Source organism: Phycodurus eques, chromosome 13 (genome assembly GCF_024500275.1).
Source record: "Phycodurus eques isolate BA_2022a chromosome 13, UOR_Pequ_1.1, whole genome shotgun sequence".
NCBI lineage: Eukaryota > Metazoa > Chordata > Actinopteri > Syngnathiformes > Syngnathidae > Phycodurus > Phycodurus eques.
The window spans coordinates 14,528,068-14,543,703 of record NC_084537.1 but is presented as its reverse complement, the minus strand read 5'-3'; the positions used below and the strand labels follow the sequence as shown (position 1 = coordinate 14,543,703).

The window sequence follows — 15,636 nt, the reverse complement described above, 5'->3', positions numbered from 1 at the left end:
AGTAAAGCAAGCACTTGGCCTCCATTTTGAAGAATTCTTCACTATCTGACAAGCTGCTGCTGGTTGTAAAGCTCGCTGCTACCATCTAGCGCTCATACTTAAATTTTGTGTCGCAAGGCAAGACAAAAAAAAATAAAATGCCAGAGCAACGGCTTGTGTCTTGACAATATTCAAACTTGAAAATTGGGTGAATCATAAATCAAGCTACCACTGCGTATCATTTTGGTGACATTTTTGTTTGGGTTGGGAAACACTGAGCTCGGTAGTTGGATAGGTTACAGGTTTTATCCAGAGGGAAATTAATTCAATGATCCCGAAAGAAATATGTTCAATCATTATCATTCACTTATTCGACTTAAAATTTCACTATACAAACATACTTGCCAATCCTAATATTCTTATTCCTATTATGTAATTATTTGTCACCGCAACATTGATGATAATGTAACACACTGCTGAGAGGAATGTGCATCAGTATCTGTCAACAAAATGGCTGAAGTCTTAAAAACAGCTCTATATATAGACAGCCATCAGGGTACACCTGCTATTTTGGCCCCTGTTGGCCCTTCAGCCCTCAGCAACAAACCTCTGAAATAAAGCAGGCACAGAGGGAGGTGACTGCATTTACGAAGTTAAACAATCTTATTCTCACAGATCACATCCTAACAGATAGAGAGAAGGATTTTGGGACAGGACGCTAACGACAGTTTACTCACAGCTCGTCAAATCAATAAGACAAAGACACTGATCCAAGTCTCCTCCGTGTCATATGGACTCTCATGCAACTCCATGTGAGTTTACTCAGGCTAAAAATAGTGTGTCAAAGCTCGCAGAGGGATCGCTATGTGCACACCTAGGCTGTGCTAGGTTTCACTGAAATGTTTAGACAGCGGGCAGCGAGCCCTCGGTCATGACGCCCAGCCAACAGCAACAACCCCGACCAGCTCTCACATATGGAACAAAGATTTAGTCGCCAATCACAGAGCAATTAAACTGATAAGAGTGAAGATAAAGGATTCAAGTCCCGCTGGATTAATATACTGACATGCAATCTGGTCATTTCATCACTTCTGGTATGCACTCATAATGGTAAGGATGTGCACTCAAGTCTGGATCTAACAGACACTTGTGCATTTTCCAAAAATAATAATGAGAAATATTGATAAAGAGATACTGGTGGTCTGCATTGCAGATATTTGGAACATATTCTCTTTATTGAACAACTCTTTTCTGCCTGATCACATTGTTTTTTTCCCCTCATGTTTAGCTAAGCAGCTAAAAAAAATACAAAATTCAGACTGAAACTGCTAATTAGAAAAGAATACATCCATTTATTTCTTTATTCATTTTCTCCATAGTTAATCAAGGAAAACTAGTCGAATGCTTGCCATCCCTATAGTTAGACACGGCATTGATCCAGAAAATAAATAAATAAATCATTCACCGATTCTGAAATTCATTCACAAAAGCGATACCGAGGGTCTGTACATACAGTATTTGAAACAAGTGAGAAAAAAGGTCATTATGCCACAAAATTAGGTACACTGACACAATCTAATCTGAACGCAGGAAAAAAAAAAGAATTTATTCAAAGTGGGTTTTTTTTCTTTATTGAGCAACCCTTTTCTGCTTGATCACATTGTATTTGCTCACGTCCAGATAAGTAGCTAAAAAAATGCATTCCCAATTTAGCTGATCAAAACTGTGAAACTGCTGTTTCAAAAAATAAAACCGTTACTTGTGGGGTAATTTTCCCTGTTGTACTGTAAATGAATCATCCCTATTATCTATACTTTATTGATCCAGAAGGAAAATCCATTCACTGCTCCTGAAGGAAATTCATTCATAAAGAAGATACTGATGGTCTGAAGATATTTTCATCATAGTGAGAGCATAGGACATAATTTGGCCAGATGATTAGGTACACCTACACAATCGAATGAGACTGCAGTAAAAAGCAACACACCCTATACCAAAGTTTTGTCTTTATTGATTGAGCAATTATTTTCTTAGAGCACCCCATTAGGTACACCTACAGATTTCTAATGAGAAAAACCTTTAAACTAGAATGACACTTATTATAATGCAGACCTCTCCTCCAAAAAGTCTAATTATCCATTAACTGGATAATTATATAATGCAGATGTACCTCATGTTGTGGCCTGTGAGTGTACACTATAGCACATTTTTAAGTGCGAAACAGCGCATTCAAAGCAACAGCACACATTCAAGAGTCACTTTCTATGGTTTTTGTGAACACCAAAATGTTGATGCAAGCCATTTGCACTCAACCACACACAGTCCATGTAACCAAAAGAAGACTGAGCAAAGTGTTTACACCTTAACATCCTTCACAACGAACACATTTCGAAAAACAACACTGAAAATTGATGCGCAGAGCAGCTGGACCAACAAACTGGAGATTGTTCAGGGAGGCCATCTGCAGCCAGTTCTCTTTTATTTAAATTGATTATATTTATTTTTTTTATACAATCTCAGTGGCAAGAAATTAGTCCTACATTCTATTCTTCACACTGACTCACCGTTCGATAGACATCTTCGCTGCTCACTTCGTACTTCTGCTGAATTCTCTCCTCCAGGAAGTAGATGCGCAGCTTGAGGCTGAAGTTCTCCTTCTTCAGGTCGTTCAGGTGCTGTGACAAAGTGCGGTAACCGTTAGACATGACTCTCAAAGAGCGCCGATGCTGCTTGACATGTCTGTTACAAGTCAAAAATAAAAAGTGCTCCTTGGCTTCTCCATAACACGCCAGGTCAAAGGACGTGTGCCTTTCTTCCAGGCTGGTAGTTGTGACAAATGCTGCCCCAGTTGGACCTCTGGCACCCCATTGACAAAACCACACACTACTAAACTAATAAATAACACACACAGTCTAAAACAGTATTAGCGGTGCAGAGGGCATCTCTGCGGCCCGAGTGGTCACAGATGCATCCGTGTCAGCTCCATGGTGTGTTCTGGGGCCAAGTGGACGGGCACTCGGGCTTATTTTACAGGAGCACACATCCATGGAATCCCAGACCGCCAAGGGAGATGGGTGGAAGAGGAGGGTAGGAGGGGGGAGGGCTGAAGACACGTTGGGCGGGAGGAAAGATACTCTGGGTTTACAGGCACTTGTCATATGATGGGAAGTCTCACCCTCCTGCAAAAAACAGCAGCTGACACACGCAGGCACACGAACACAAGTACACAAGGACAAAGATCCTCTTTTGACCTTTTGTTTAGGCTTTTCTCTACAATGTAGTTTACAGTTTCACTTTACCTTATAATATTTCAGTACAGTATTTCCCCCTTCTATACCATGGTTCATCGTTCACGTCCAAATAAATAGTAATCCAGAAGGAATATTACATGTCAATATACGTCACTGCTTCCTCTTCCGAAGGCAATCACTGAGTGTGTCCATTAAAGTGTCCTATTACACACGGTTGTTCAATAATTCAGAGCAAAATGGGTCGGACACCAAAATTAGTGTCTGCATGGATTAGGGATGACATCATGGTGTGACACGTGACACACATGACACATTCAGTTGCGCGTACGCACACATCCTGCTAAAATCAATTATGACAACACACACAGTGAGAATGAAATTTCGTGAGTGTACCACATCCAAAGAGTCTGCAGTTATGAAAGTGAATCTGGTTTTTGTTTGGGTGCCATCAATAGGAACATCACTACAGTGACAATTTGTGATGCTTGTTTGGGTAAGAAGCTGCAATGTGTTAAAACTGTGACATTCTTCACAAATATTTGGACACATCAATCAATCGATCAATCTGTGGTTGGGATAGACCCTTAATTCACCGTGAACCTTAATTCTTCTTTTAATTTATTACACAGATTTTAATCCGTTAATGGGAAATTCAACTTCAGTAATCATGCAGACTAAAATATCTCCAACAACAGTTTGCCATCTTTTTGTTCGCAGGGGCTAGAACCGCGACCTTCCAGTTCCGAACAAGGGAGAACATGCAAACTCCACACAGGAGGGCCTGAGCATAGATTCAAACCCAGAGCCTCAGCACTGACAGGCAGATATGCTAACCAGGTCACTGTGCATTCCACAGTTTTAAATGCAATATTTACATTTATGAAAAGCCTTTGTACTATAATTTATATTTTTTTCATTTTTCTCAAGAAGTCATACTTCAACTGGATTGTAAATTGTTAATATCAAGACCCTATCTCTGAGTCTGATTTGCTTCTCTTACATCTGTTAAAAATGAAAAAAATATTTATTGTATATTTCATTGGAAATACTAACCAACAGCAATTGTTTACTATGACATAGGAGGTTACATTTTGATTAATTGTTGACATTCTGCTGCCAAAAAGTATATTGGTACATTCCTTGACAGTAACTTGAATTTCTCTGAAAATACAGATTTTTTTTTTTTTTTAATGCTCACACCAGCTCAGGCTTCTTGTGTTGGTGACTGTCCACAGATTTTAGCGCTTGTCTAATCTGCACATATTGAAAGTAAAAATTTTACCTCTGTGCTCAGATTGTTCACTTTGAGTTGTAAGTGTGAGGCCAAGCTAAACAAAATTGTTAAAATGGCGGATAAAATCTTGGGAAAACCCCAACAACCTCTAGCCTACATTTGCACTGACAAGATGAAAGGGAATGCTCAGAAAATCCTGGCACACAGCTCTCATCCTCTGTCCTGTCAGTTTGAGCTTCTGTAGTCCAGGAGGTGCTACAGAGGTCCTCTGGCTAAAGGTAGGTTCAAAAAATCATTTATTCCAAAATGCCATTGTGATTTTGAACTCAACAAGGTGACCACTCCACACTAATTACCCCAACTGTTCCACACTGATCTTTTACTTCTTTTACTAGACCTTATTATACATTTATTTTTCTTATTCACAACACATCTTGATTCAGTTTTTATGTGTTTATTATGTTTTGCTCTATTTTTAATGTACTGTATGTTAATAATGTATCTGTATTTTAGTGCTGTCTGTCTTCTTTGTTGGTGAGCCAAAAACAAATTTCTACCTTTGTGGACAATAAAGAATTATTCTATTCTATTCTATTATATTCTATGAGGAATATTTGTCTAAATGTGCAAAGTGTAATAACCATGCAGAGGAGAACAGAGAAAATCTGGGCCATACTGGTGCCCTGAGGGAGAAACCAGGAGGTTCCATTCAGGGTGTTTTCCATGTGATGCCCTCAGCTGTAGGTGATCTCATTGCCATCATAATATTTTAAGACCGCTACTGCATGCAATTTGGTCACAAACTCCACTTTTAACCACACTTTTCTCCCCACCAGTTAGTACACAACACAGGGCTGCATGCTGACAATATCCATAAATTCCATGTCCATTGTCGCACTGAAGTGACAGCCTTTTAGATAGACTAGGTGCCAAAAAGTGGCCTATTATGTATATGTTCTTTTGCTGGCCTTCACAAATTTGAGAATCAAAATTAAAGTTCAACACTCCAAAACTAGTGAAATTGTATACTGTATGTCTGGACATGTAATCACACATTTGACCACAAGATAGCAACACAGAGCAGACTGTCCCTCGGTCACTGCAAATGACTGCCAACACACTAGGAACTAGAATAGTAACAAATGATGCAATACACTAATTCTGCTATTTTCACAAGCTTTGGTAAGATTGCGTCAAACTTAAGTTTACAAAAAAGAATCAGCACATTAAAAACATTGTTAACAGATATTTCAAGAATAAATTTGCAATAATTCAATAATTAAGGAATACAGTATACCTGCTCAAATTCCTTTAGAGTGTGAGGCTGAAGAGGAGGAGTGTTGTCTGCTTCGTCTTGACACACATCTAAAACAGGTTAGAGTTGAAGTTAGAAAGAAAAAAAACTCACATGCGTTTACATATATGTGGTCCATGGGAATTGCGGGTCAGTCCTACCTGTCACGGGTGCCGTGACTTTGGATGATGCTTCCTCCTCCACAGCACTGTACCCAGAAACAAATTCTACTTTTAGTGGGCAACACACAGACATGAATAGTAAATACACACTAATTGGAATTGTTGTGTACAACAGAACCTCTAAAGAGAAACACCCTTGAGGCCATACAGTACGTAGGAATACAGTGCTACATTGGGTTGACACTTTGGGTCTATGACAAAGCTCGGAACTCCTACTCTACATCAACTCAATTTTCCCCATTGAAACGAATTGAGATGTAATTAATCCCTAAAATGGAAGAATTAACATTTAAGCTCTAAATTTGCCTTACACACTACGAAAAAGAACTGCTACTGTATGTCACGTGCTGTCATATTTGTCTGCCTAACAAATTCTAATTTACAGCAAGACAAGACAAGAAGTCTGCTTCAAACTTCAAACATATGAAGACCATTAATTTAAGACCATTTCTTATGGCCGAATTTGCCTTTAATGATGTTAGTTTATAAAGATTTAATTCATTATTGTTGCAGTTTAAGTGATATTACTGTGCAATATCTTAACTTGCACATTCCCATTTTATATTTTTGTCTTTTTGACGTTAATGCTCTGATGAAATAAAATTTAAAAAAATACAGTATAAGAAATCAGCATTTACTCACCGATTACTCAGAACTTGAGTTTTTTTTTTTCATTGAGTACTTACTTTTACTCAAGTAATTATTTGGACGACTACTTTTACTTGAGTCATATGTAGTGATTTTTAACTGGTGGGTTGGGACCCAAAAATGGGCCACAGACCCATCTTTGCTGAGTGCGGACCATATTCAGATTTTTCTGTCCCAGTACAGTTTGTTCCCGAACAAAGCATATTATATGTAAACAACAGGAAGTGTAATTGCCTCACACTCTAGTCACCTGTACACTCCATAAACAAATACAGCGTAGCTCAACTTCTGGCTCGCGGATGTCATGGCTAGCAATGGCAGCGGTACGTCACACTCCTTTTAATCACCATTTAAAAATAAAATATAATGTTCATGTGTTTTAAGAGGCTATTTTTTAAACAAAACATTTCTTTGTTATTCTTAACTTCTATAAAAGTGCTTCAAGACTTTGCAACAATTGGAAAATGTGGGTCCCAGGTTGAGAACCACTGCTCTCAAGTAACAGTATTCTTACTTGAGTACAATGTTTGGCGGCGCTACCCACCTCTGCACCTGTATGACAGTTAATAATATGGAAATTTTACTTTTTAATAGTTGAGAGTGGAATCTCATCTCGTGTGAAATTGAACAACCAAGTAAATCTTTTTCTTTCAAAAACAAAACCCTGAGGTCTCTTCACATGTCATTTGTCATTTGCCCCTCTTTGAAGAATTGTGATGGGTGGAGGGTGTAATTAATTACCTCATGAAGGACACCCAGCAGGGAACATTTGGAGGGATGACAGAAACTCAGCCTCCAAATCAATGTTAGCATGCTAGCATGATAGCATTGTGCTACGAATGAAAGTAGCAACATCCCGGGCTACTACTGTACATGCAGGCCTAAAGCTCCCGGTGCTCTTGTTCACATCTATACATGGCACATTCCTGAAAACAGCTGAAAACGACAAGACAGTTGCGGCATGCCAACGGTTTAAAAGTTGCAGACGAGTTGTTCACATGCCGCATTTTTGTGCTTGAGCCAGACTATCACAATGAAACGACACTATTGTTTTTTGTTTGTTTTGTTTTTTAATGTGCCACACTGCAGTATGTTGGGAATTTACGTGTTAAACACTGACGCTGCCTATTTGTGAGCTTTCATTGTACATCTTCTGCCACTTGTCTTGTTGCTGTTGTTTATTTCTTTGCTTTTTCTGCTGCTTCGTTGCACGTTAATCAAAATGTGTTACCAATAATACGGTCTAATTTTAATGTTGACATGATTTAAAAAAAAAAAAAAAGAAAAAAATGGGGACTATGCAGATAGATGATGTACTGTACTGAATGTGGGCCTAAATGCTTTTTAGACAACCGGTTCCAACGCGAATAGCTTACAATTTGGCAATAATCATGACGCTAACACCGAAGGCATCCCTAAATGACCTTAAATAAATCTTGGCCAATTGGCGTGTTGCGTTCAAGCACCACCGTATCACCTTTGCGCACAATTAGCTTAAAATATATATAAAGCATCTCACCTCTCACATTCACCCCACATCGGCGACGAGCTCCGATCCATGCACGTACAGTAATTCCTTTTAAATCAATGAGAGTCCATGTCGCCTTTAAAGCGCACCGTCAATAAGAGGATAAGAGGAGCAAGAGTGAAGAAGTGGAGCATGTTGGCACTAGCAGGAGGAGGAGGATGAGGAGGAGGAGGCGTGCCGCGTGTGCGCCCTCCGGCGAGCAGCAAACGTGACACAAAAGACAGAACACTCTGCAGAAGAGCTCTTCTGTTGCAGCTGCATGCCACCACATGAAGGTGAAAAGGACTATAGGGCGGTTGCTTTACTAGTAGCAACCGTCAGGAAAGCCTTTTAAGTATTTCCTTGATATCCAAGGTCAATGTTCAGTACGCTCATGATCCTCACTAGTAAGACATTTCAGCACACTAGTAGAACGACTTTATTATTGTTTTTTTTCCCACTACTGTATGACACTTATGTATACTAGCAGTCAACTTTGGCATTCTAGTAAGACAACTATATGTTACCAGTGAGGGAAAACTACTAGTGGGCATTTTGGTGCTGCTAGTCGGGGTCCAGGAGGCTACGAGTGTGCGCCTGGTAGTACAAATGCACCACAGTAATTTAGAAGTAAGGTTTAATTGATAAGTAAGTCAAAAGTGGCACTAATAGTGATGGGTAAAAAATTTTTAACACTAGTTGACATCTATGCTCTACTAGTATGAAAAGCCGTATGAGCAATTATTCAATATCCTTGACATCAAGCTTAAGGTCTATGTACAAACCCAATTCCAATGAATTTGGGATGTTGTATTAAACATAAATGAAAACAGAATACAATGATTCGCAAATCATGTTCGACCTATATTTAATTGAATACACTACAAAGGCAAGATATTTAATGTTCAAACTGATAAACTTTATTGTTTTTATCAAATAATCATTAACTTAGAATTTTATGGCTGCAACACATTCCAAAAAAGCTGGGACAGGGTCATGTTTATCACTGTGTTACATCACCTTTTCTTTTAACAACATTCAATAAACGTTTGGGAACTGAGGACACTAATTGTTGAAGCTTTGTTGGTGGAATTCTTTCCCATTCTTGCTTGATGTACAGCTTCAGCTGTTCAACAGTCCGGGGTCTCCGTTGTCGTATTTTACACTTCATAATGCGCCACACATTTTCAATGGGAGACAAGTCTGAACTGCAGGCAGGCCAGTCTAGTACCCGGACTCTTTAACTACAAAGCCACACTGTTGTAACACGTGCAGAATGTGGTTTGGCATTGGCATTGGCAAATAAGCAGGGACGTCCATAAAAAAGACATTGCTTGGATGGCAGCATATGTTTCTCCAAAACCTGTATGTACCTTTCAGCATTAATGGTGCCTTCACAGATGTGTAAGTTACCCATGCCATTGGCACTAACACAGCCCCATACCATCACAGGTGCTGCCTTTTGAACTTTGCATCCACAACAGTTCGGATGGTTCTTTTCCTCTTTGGCCTGGAGGACACGACGTCCACAATTTCCCAAAACAATTTGAAATGTGGACTCATCTGACCACAGAACACTTTCCCACTTTGCATCAGTCCATCTTAGATGAGCTCGGGCCCAGAGAAGCCGGCAGCGTTTCTGGTTGTTGTTGATAAATGGCTTTTGCTTTGCATAGTAGAGTTTTAAGTTGCACTTACGGATGTAGCGCCGAACTGTATTTACTGACATTGGTTTTCTGAAGTGTTCCTGAGCCCATGTTGTGATATCCTTTACACATTGATGGCGGTTTTTGATGCAGTGCCGCCTGAAGGATCGAAGGTCACGGGCATTGAATGTGCGTTTTCGGCCTTGCCGCTTATATGCAGTGATTTCTCCAGATTCTCTGAACGTTTTGATGATATTATGGACCGTAGATGATGAAATCCCTAAATCCTTGCAATTGTACGTTGAGGAACATTGTCCTTAAACACTTCGACTATTTTCTCACGCACTTGTTCACAAAGAGGTGAACCTCGCCCCATCTTTGCTTGTGAATGACTGAGCAATTCAGGGAAGCTCCTTTTATACCCAATCATAGCACCCACCTGTTCCCAATTAGCCTGTTCACATGTGGGATGTTTGATGAGCATTCTTCAACTTTCTCAGTCTTTTTTGCCAACTGTCCCAGCTTTTTTGGAATGTGTTGCAGCCATAAAATTCCAAGTTAATGATTATTTGTTAAAAACAAGAGAGTTTATCAGTTTGAACATTAAATATCTTGTCTTTGTAGTGTATTCAATTAAATATAGGTTGAACATGATTTGCAAATCATTGTATTCTGTTTTCATTTATGTTTAACACAACGTCCCAACTTCATTGGAATTGGGGTTGTACTAGTACGCTGTTTGTCCTCATTAGTGAGACATTTAAGCACATCAGCAGAACAACTGTGTCTTCCTAATAATGTTTTTTTCTGCTACTGGTGCCCTACACTAACTAACATGTAGTTAGTTACATGTTACGGGTGAGGAGGCAAAACTGTGCACTAGTTGACATTCCCATGCTACTAGTATGGAAAGTCATTTAAGCATTTATTTGATATCCTTGATATCCATCATGAAGTCCATTTACTAGTATGCTCTTTGTCTTCACATGGAAGCAAAGCAAAGCAAATGTATCTATATAGCGCATTTCATACACAAGGTAACTCAATGTGCTTTACATGATTAAAAGTATTTAAAAACAAAGAACAAAAGCAGCTTATAAACATCTAAAACAAAGAGAAAAAACATACAATTAAAACAGCGTACAGTGCAAGAAATATAATTTTAAAAGTGGAAATGTTCTAAAAAGCATGGGAAAAAAGAAGAGTTTTTAATTTGGACTTAAAAACATGCACACTTGGGGCTGACGACACCTTTGTTGGCAACTTATTCCATTTGTGTGCAGTAAAATAGCTAAATGCTGCTTCGCCATGTTTGCTTTGGACTCTGTGCTCCACTATTTGGCCATAGTCTGTCGATCTCAGAGCCCTACTGCGTTTAGTGATTTATAGACCAGTAGCATAACTTTAAAATCTATTTTAAAGTTGACTGGAAGCCAGCGTAAAGACTTTAGAATTTGAGTAATATGCTCTGACCTCTTTGTTCTGGTCAAAACCCGAGCTGCAGCATTCTGAATGAGCTGCAGCTGTTTAATGCTCTTTTTGGGGAGTCCAGTCAGAAGACCATTACAATAGTCAAGTGTACTTGAGATAAAAGCATGGATGAGCTTCTCCTGGTCTGTTTGACACATGCAAGCCTTCACTCTGGATATGTTCTTCAGATGGTAGAAGGCGGTTTTAGTAATTGATTTGATATGACTGTTGGAAGTCAGGTCGGAATCTATCAGTACACCAAGGTTTCGGACTTGGTCTTTGGTTTTTAAAGAGAGTGACTCCAGGTATTTACTAACAGCAATCCTCTTTATTTATTGGCAAAAACAATTATCTCAGTTTTGTTTAATTGAACACAATTTTGGTTCATCCAGTTATTTATCTGTTTTAGACAGTGACAAAACTCCTCAATTGAACTGTAGTCATATGGAGACACTGCTTGATATAACTGTGTGGCATCTGCATAGCTATGATAGTCAAAATTAAAGTTCTGAAGAATTTGACGCAAGGGTAGCATATACAGGCTGAACAGGAGTACAGTTCAGCAGTGACTAGGCCACTAGTGGGAAAAACAAACAAACGGTTCTACTGGTGCGTTCTCCTACTTGTGCGCTGAAATGTATTACTAATATATAAACACACAGTGTAGTGTTGGAACTGTAACTACATGCTCAAACGGCTTTCCAGTAAAGCCGATGTTTACTCTTTCACCCTTCCTTTCAAATATGCTCACATAAACTATTACAAACACCCTAGTTTGATGCTGCAGAGTTATACACCACTATAAACTACTGCAGCAATAATAAGCATATTGTCAAAATAATGTCTCTCAGTCAGTGCTGATTAAAATTTAGCATTATTATGTTTGTAAGAGGCAGAATGATTGATACAGTTCTTGAATTTGATCTCATTGCAGTGTGCAAGTGTACCAAATATTGTGGCACTGTACAACAAATGATGGAACAATTGGGATGTGAGTGTAATGGCTTTATAGATATATAGTAGATATCAGAGCACTTGGACTAACACTAAAAGTATCTTGCTTGCTAAAGTGGTCATCAGAGGTTGTAAAAATGGCAATAATCATAATCACCATGTGCTCCAATTACTCAGTGTCCTATCGTTTTGAATTAACTGACTAATTGTGACACAAGAGGGAGCTGACAATGTCTTTTTGAGCAAAAAAAACAAACAAACAAAAAACAAAAACAACAAAAAAGGTAAAATATCACATTCTGTTTATCATTGATTGATCTGTCATTTCACTATGCTTTTAAATGTGTTAAATTTTCTCCTCATTTAAATCGTTTTATAGTTCAGATAGTCACATTACAGTTTGATAATGTGCTGCTCAGCTGTTGGTCTAAAGTTACAGAGGCTGCTGATTACATAATTTGTACTGATGGCAGTGTTGTTTGCAGGGTTTGGAGAGAAAGAGAGAGAGAGAGAGAGAGAGAGAGAGAGAGAGAGAGAGTGAGGGGGGGTTCGGAGTGAGTAAAAGTTAATAAGATTATGGCACTGTTTGAAGTCAGTGAAAGAAAATGGGATTAAAATGCTCACTTTTAACAAGTAATCTTGTTAACATTGTGGTAAATGATGAATGGAATCACAGGATATGATTTCCAAAAGGGGCCTGCAGCAGTCAAGAGAGTGAAGGAAGGATTGAAGCTCATTACTTTGTTTACACAATGTCGTGGCCAGTAAGTCACAGTCAAGGTTGGTGGCCTCCTCTTGTGGACTTGTAGTTTGTTACACTCTTAAACATAAAAATGTCTCTAAAAGAACCCTACCAATGAGTTAGCTAAAGCTTTCATTATAGCAGACATTCATTGTATAAACAACCAAATAAATTATATCTGAATCATTGTGATTGTTATTTGCAGATTCTCACAATGCAGTGACTTAGCAGGGTTTTTTCCCAGCTGTACTGACTATGAGAAACACTAGATGTCCTCCTATGACCAAAGCATCAGCATCAGAAGCATGTATGACTTTGTAATTGTCATTAAAATTAAATATCCAGTCTCTGAGAGCACATTCTTTTTAAGTCCTCTTCCCAAAGACCACACGGGGCCCTGTCCTAGTGCCCCGAGGCTCCGTAGTGATGATCCAGATAGGAGGTGACTTCATAAAGTCTTTCTCAGCCATCCTGCTCTCCTCGGCTCGGGCCATCTCCTGCAGCTCCGGCGTGGTTTCTGGACACCAGTCGGCCACAAATTTGTCTTTGGCCTCACAATAGTTGACCACCACCTCCTCAGGCTGCTCCCCCAAGAGCCAGTCTGAAATACATAACGTTGATATCTGCAAGTTATAGTGCCCCAGTAAAGTAAAGTAATCATACTAAGAGATGTTTTTAATATATGGTCACCAATGACCAATGTCAGGAATCCAGTCTTTGCAAACTACAACCACAGTAATAAACATACCTGGCTGTGTTAATGTATTTTTGACACCTTACCACTTGGATTTTACTGAAATAGTTAATTATGTACATAAAACTAGAAAAATGTGCCATAAGTGATAATCAGGTGTTTTGCAGTGAACTGTAAAAAAAAATCCATAGTTTTTACAGAAAAAATCCGGCAGCTGAATTGCCAGAAATCTTTTCTAAAAAATACTGAAAAAATCTGGCAGACAGGTTACCAGAATTTTCCCGTAAATAAATACAGTACACATGTTAACATCTTAACAGAATGCCCTTTACATTTTACAGTAAAAAACTGTTAAAGTTTGCCAAAAAAATAACATTTTTAAGTGGTAAATTAAATTTCCATTTCTTTAGAGTTAACATGAACACTCTGCTAATTAAACTAAGTATGTGAAATAATAATCAGGCATCGTTTTGCCAATATTTTTTCTTTAATTGCACTAACTCAGTACAACAATATACGAAGATAATGGCATTCTAACTAACTGCAATATAATACAAGAAGTCAAACAATAATAGCATCGATGTTACAAATGAATAACACTCAGCTAGAATTGTGCAAAGATATTGTTACTCAGGAATTCTGAAGTCTTTGATAACAGTAAATGACCTGTTGGGCTTCACCAGTCACAGTTTCATAAAAAACACAGTGGAACATAAATCAATCATAAATGTGACATTTAAATAAGACACACATTCAATAAGTTATTGGTAACATAAACACACACAAATGGCAAGAATTAAAGTCCTTATTACTGCAATAAATCAACATTGCTTGGTGCAATGCATTCTGGGAACCACATGGCTTCACAGGATTTCTTTTATGGCCACTGGATATTTGTGTTTCATTTTATTTTAAAATATTTTTCTATTTATTTTATTGTGCGTTCTGCACAAAATACTGAATGTATTTTATGAACAAATGGGAAAAAAATAATAGAAATTAATTGCCATTACATTCAGGATACATAGGGGACCAAAGTATTATTATTATTAATTTCATTTTTTTTTTTTTTGGCCAAATATCAGAATCAGCATTGGCCTAAAAAAAAGAAAAATCCATATTGGTCGGGTCCTAAATCAAACTAGTTATCTATAAATTCTATAGAAGAATATGATTTTTTTAACATAATTTTTCTTTAAAATTTGCATTGGTGAAGTAATTTACAAAAGAAGAGTTTAAATTTAACACTGTTTCAGTGTTTTTTTATTTATAGTTTTTTCTGTATAGTTTTTTCTGTCATGATTTTACAGCTTTTTGTTGTAAATTTCACAATCTTTTTTTTACAGTACCAGTAGCTTTGTGTTCAACTAAACAAGCCCTGATTTCACACTGTGTAAGTACATTTGTGAGATCGTTATTATTTCTGTGTATATACAGTACTTTTTATGACCCTTTTGGCTGCTGGTGGTTTGCGAATAGATTTTTCTAATGTAAAGCGTGCCTTGGCTCAATAAAGGGTGGGAAACACTACTAATATAATCCATAGCCACACACCTGCAAAGTCATGGATGAGGTCCTTTATGAGGTGACCGATGATGGCGTAGAGAACACCTAGCACGATGAAAATGGCCATGAGCAGATAGAGCACATAGGTCGGCAGGTGGATGGCGTCCCTCGAGGGGGGTATGTAGCTCTCAAACAACACCGCTCCGTCTTCTTCTTTGTAACGGACTTTTAAGCTGTCTACCGGCACCTCCATGGCTCTAGAAAACGTCACAAGCCTTCAGTGAGGAAATCCATTGTGGTGCCAACAGAGTTTTGAACAAATACTCTTCACTTCAGGTCAAATGTGCTGAGAGATGACAGGAAATATTATGTGTTTTTTCCCCCCACGCTTGAGCCCATTAGCGTCTGCATGTTGAGCTGAGCTCATAGAAGTAGATTAGAGCAGCTTGAAGCTCTGAAGGTCAGATGGTCATTTTCACTATGACATAGAGTTTACAGTCAGACAGATGACGTGTGTTTTTCTTGCATC

At 38.4% G+C, this 15,636-nt stretch overlaps 2 protein-coding genes across 5 annotated transcripts in view; both read right to left on the bottom strand.

Annotated features, from left to right (window-relative positions):
- pde4dip (phosphodiesterase 4D interacting protein) overlaps nucleotides 1–8,252 on the bottom strand; it is a 57,376-nt gene extending 49,124 nt beyond the window's left edge. For 3 of the 4 annotated variants that reach the window (XM_061693105.1, XM_061693106.1, XM_061693107.1), the window contains exons 1-4: nucleotides 8,108–8,252; nucleotides 5,920–5,966; nucleotides 5,762–5,829; nucleotides 2,544–2,654 (exon numbers count right to left, since the gene is read on the bottom strand). In XM_061693105.1, the coding sequence (XP_061549089.1) occupies nucleotides 2,544–2,654; nucleotides 5,762–5,829; nucleotides 5,920–5,966; nucleotides 8,108–8,148 (267 nt within the window). In that variant the 5' untranslated portion in view covers nucleotides 8,149–8,252. Of the gene's footprint in view, nucleotides 1–2,543; nucleotides 2,655–5,761; nucleotides 5,830–5,919; nucleotides 5,967–8,107 lie in introns of those variants that run through there. The other variant, XM_061693108.1, reaches the window with a different exon arrangement.
- A 2,389-nt stretch (nucleotides 8,253–10,641) lies between these two features.
- Nucleotides 10,642–15,524, bottom strand: LOC133411740 (uncharacterized). The gene is made up of 2 exons (XM_061694404.1): nucleotides 15,156–15,524; nucleotides 10,642–13,508 (listed from the first exon to the last, which is right to left on the bottom strand). Exons 1-2 carry the CDS (start codon nucleotides 15,358–15,360, stop codon nucleotides 13,273–13,275), a joined length of 441 nt encoding a protein of 146 aa, XP_061550388.1. The 5' UTR covers nucleotides 15,361–15,524; the 3' UTR covers nucleotides 10,642–13,272.
- Nucleotides 15,525–15,636: the final 112 nt, after the last annotated feature.

Coding starts and splice junctions, on each gene's coding strand:
- LOC133411740 (XM_061694404.1), bottom strand. CDS start 15,360: ATGGAGGTGCCGGTAGACAGCTTAAAAGTCCGTTACAAAGAAGAAGAC. Junction 13,509..15,155: donor CCTCATCCATGACTTTGCAG/GTGTGTGGCTAT, acceptor TATGTATTTCAG/ACTGGCTCTTGGGGGAGCAG.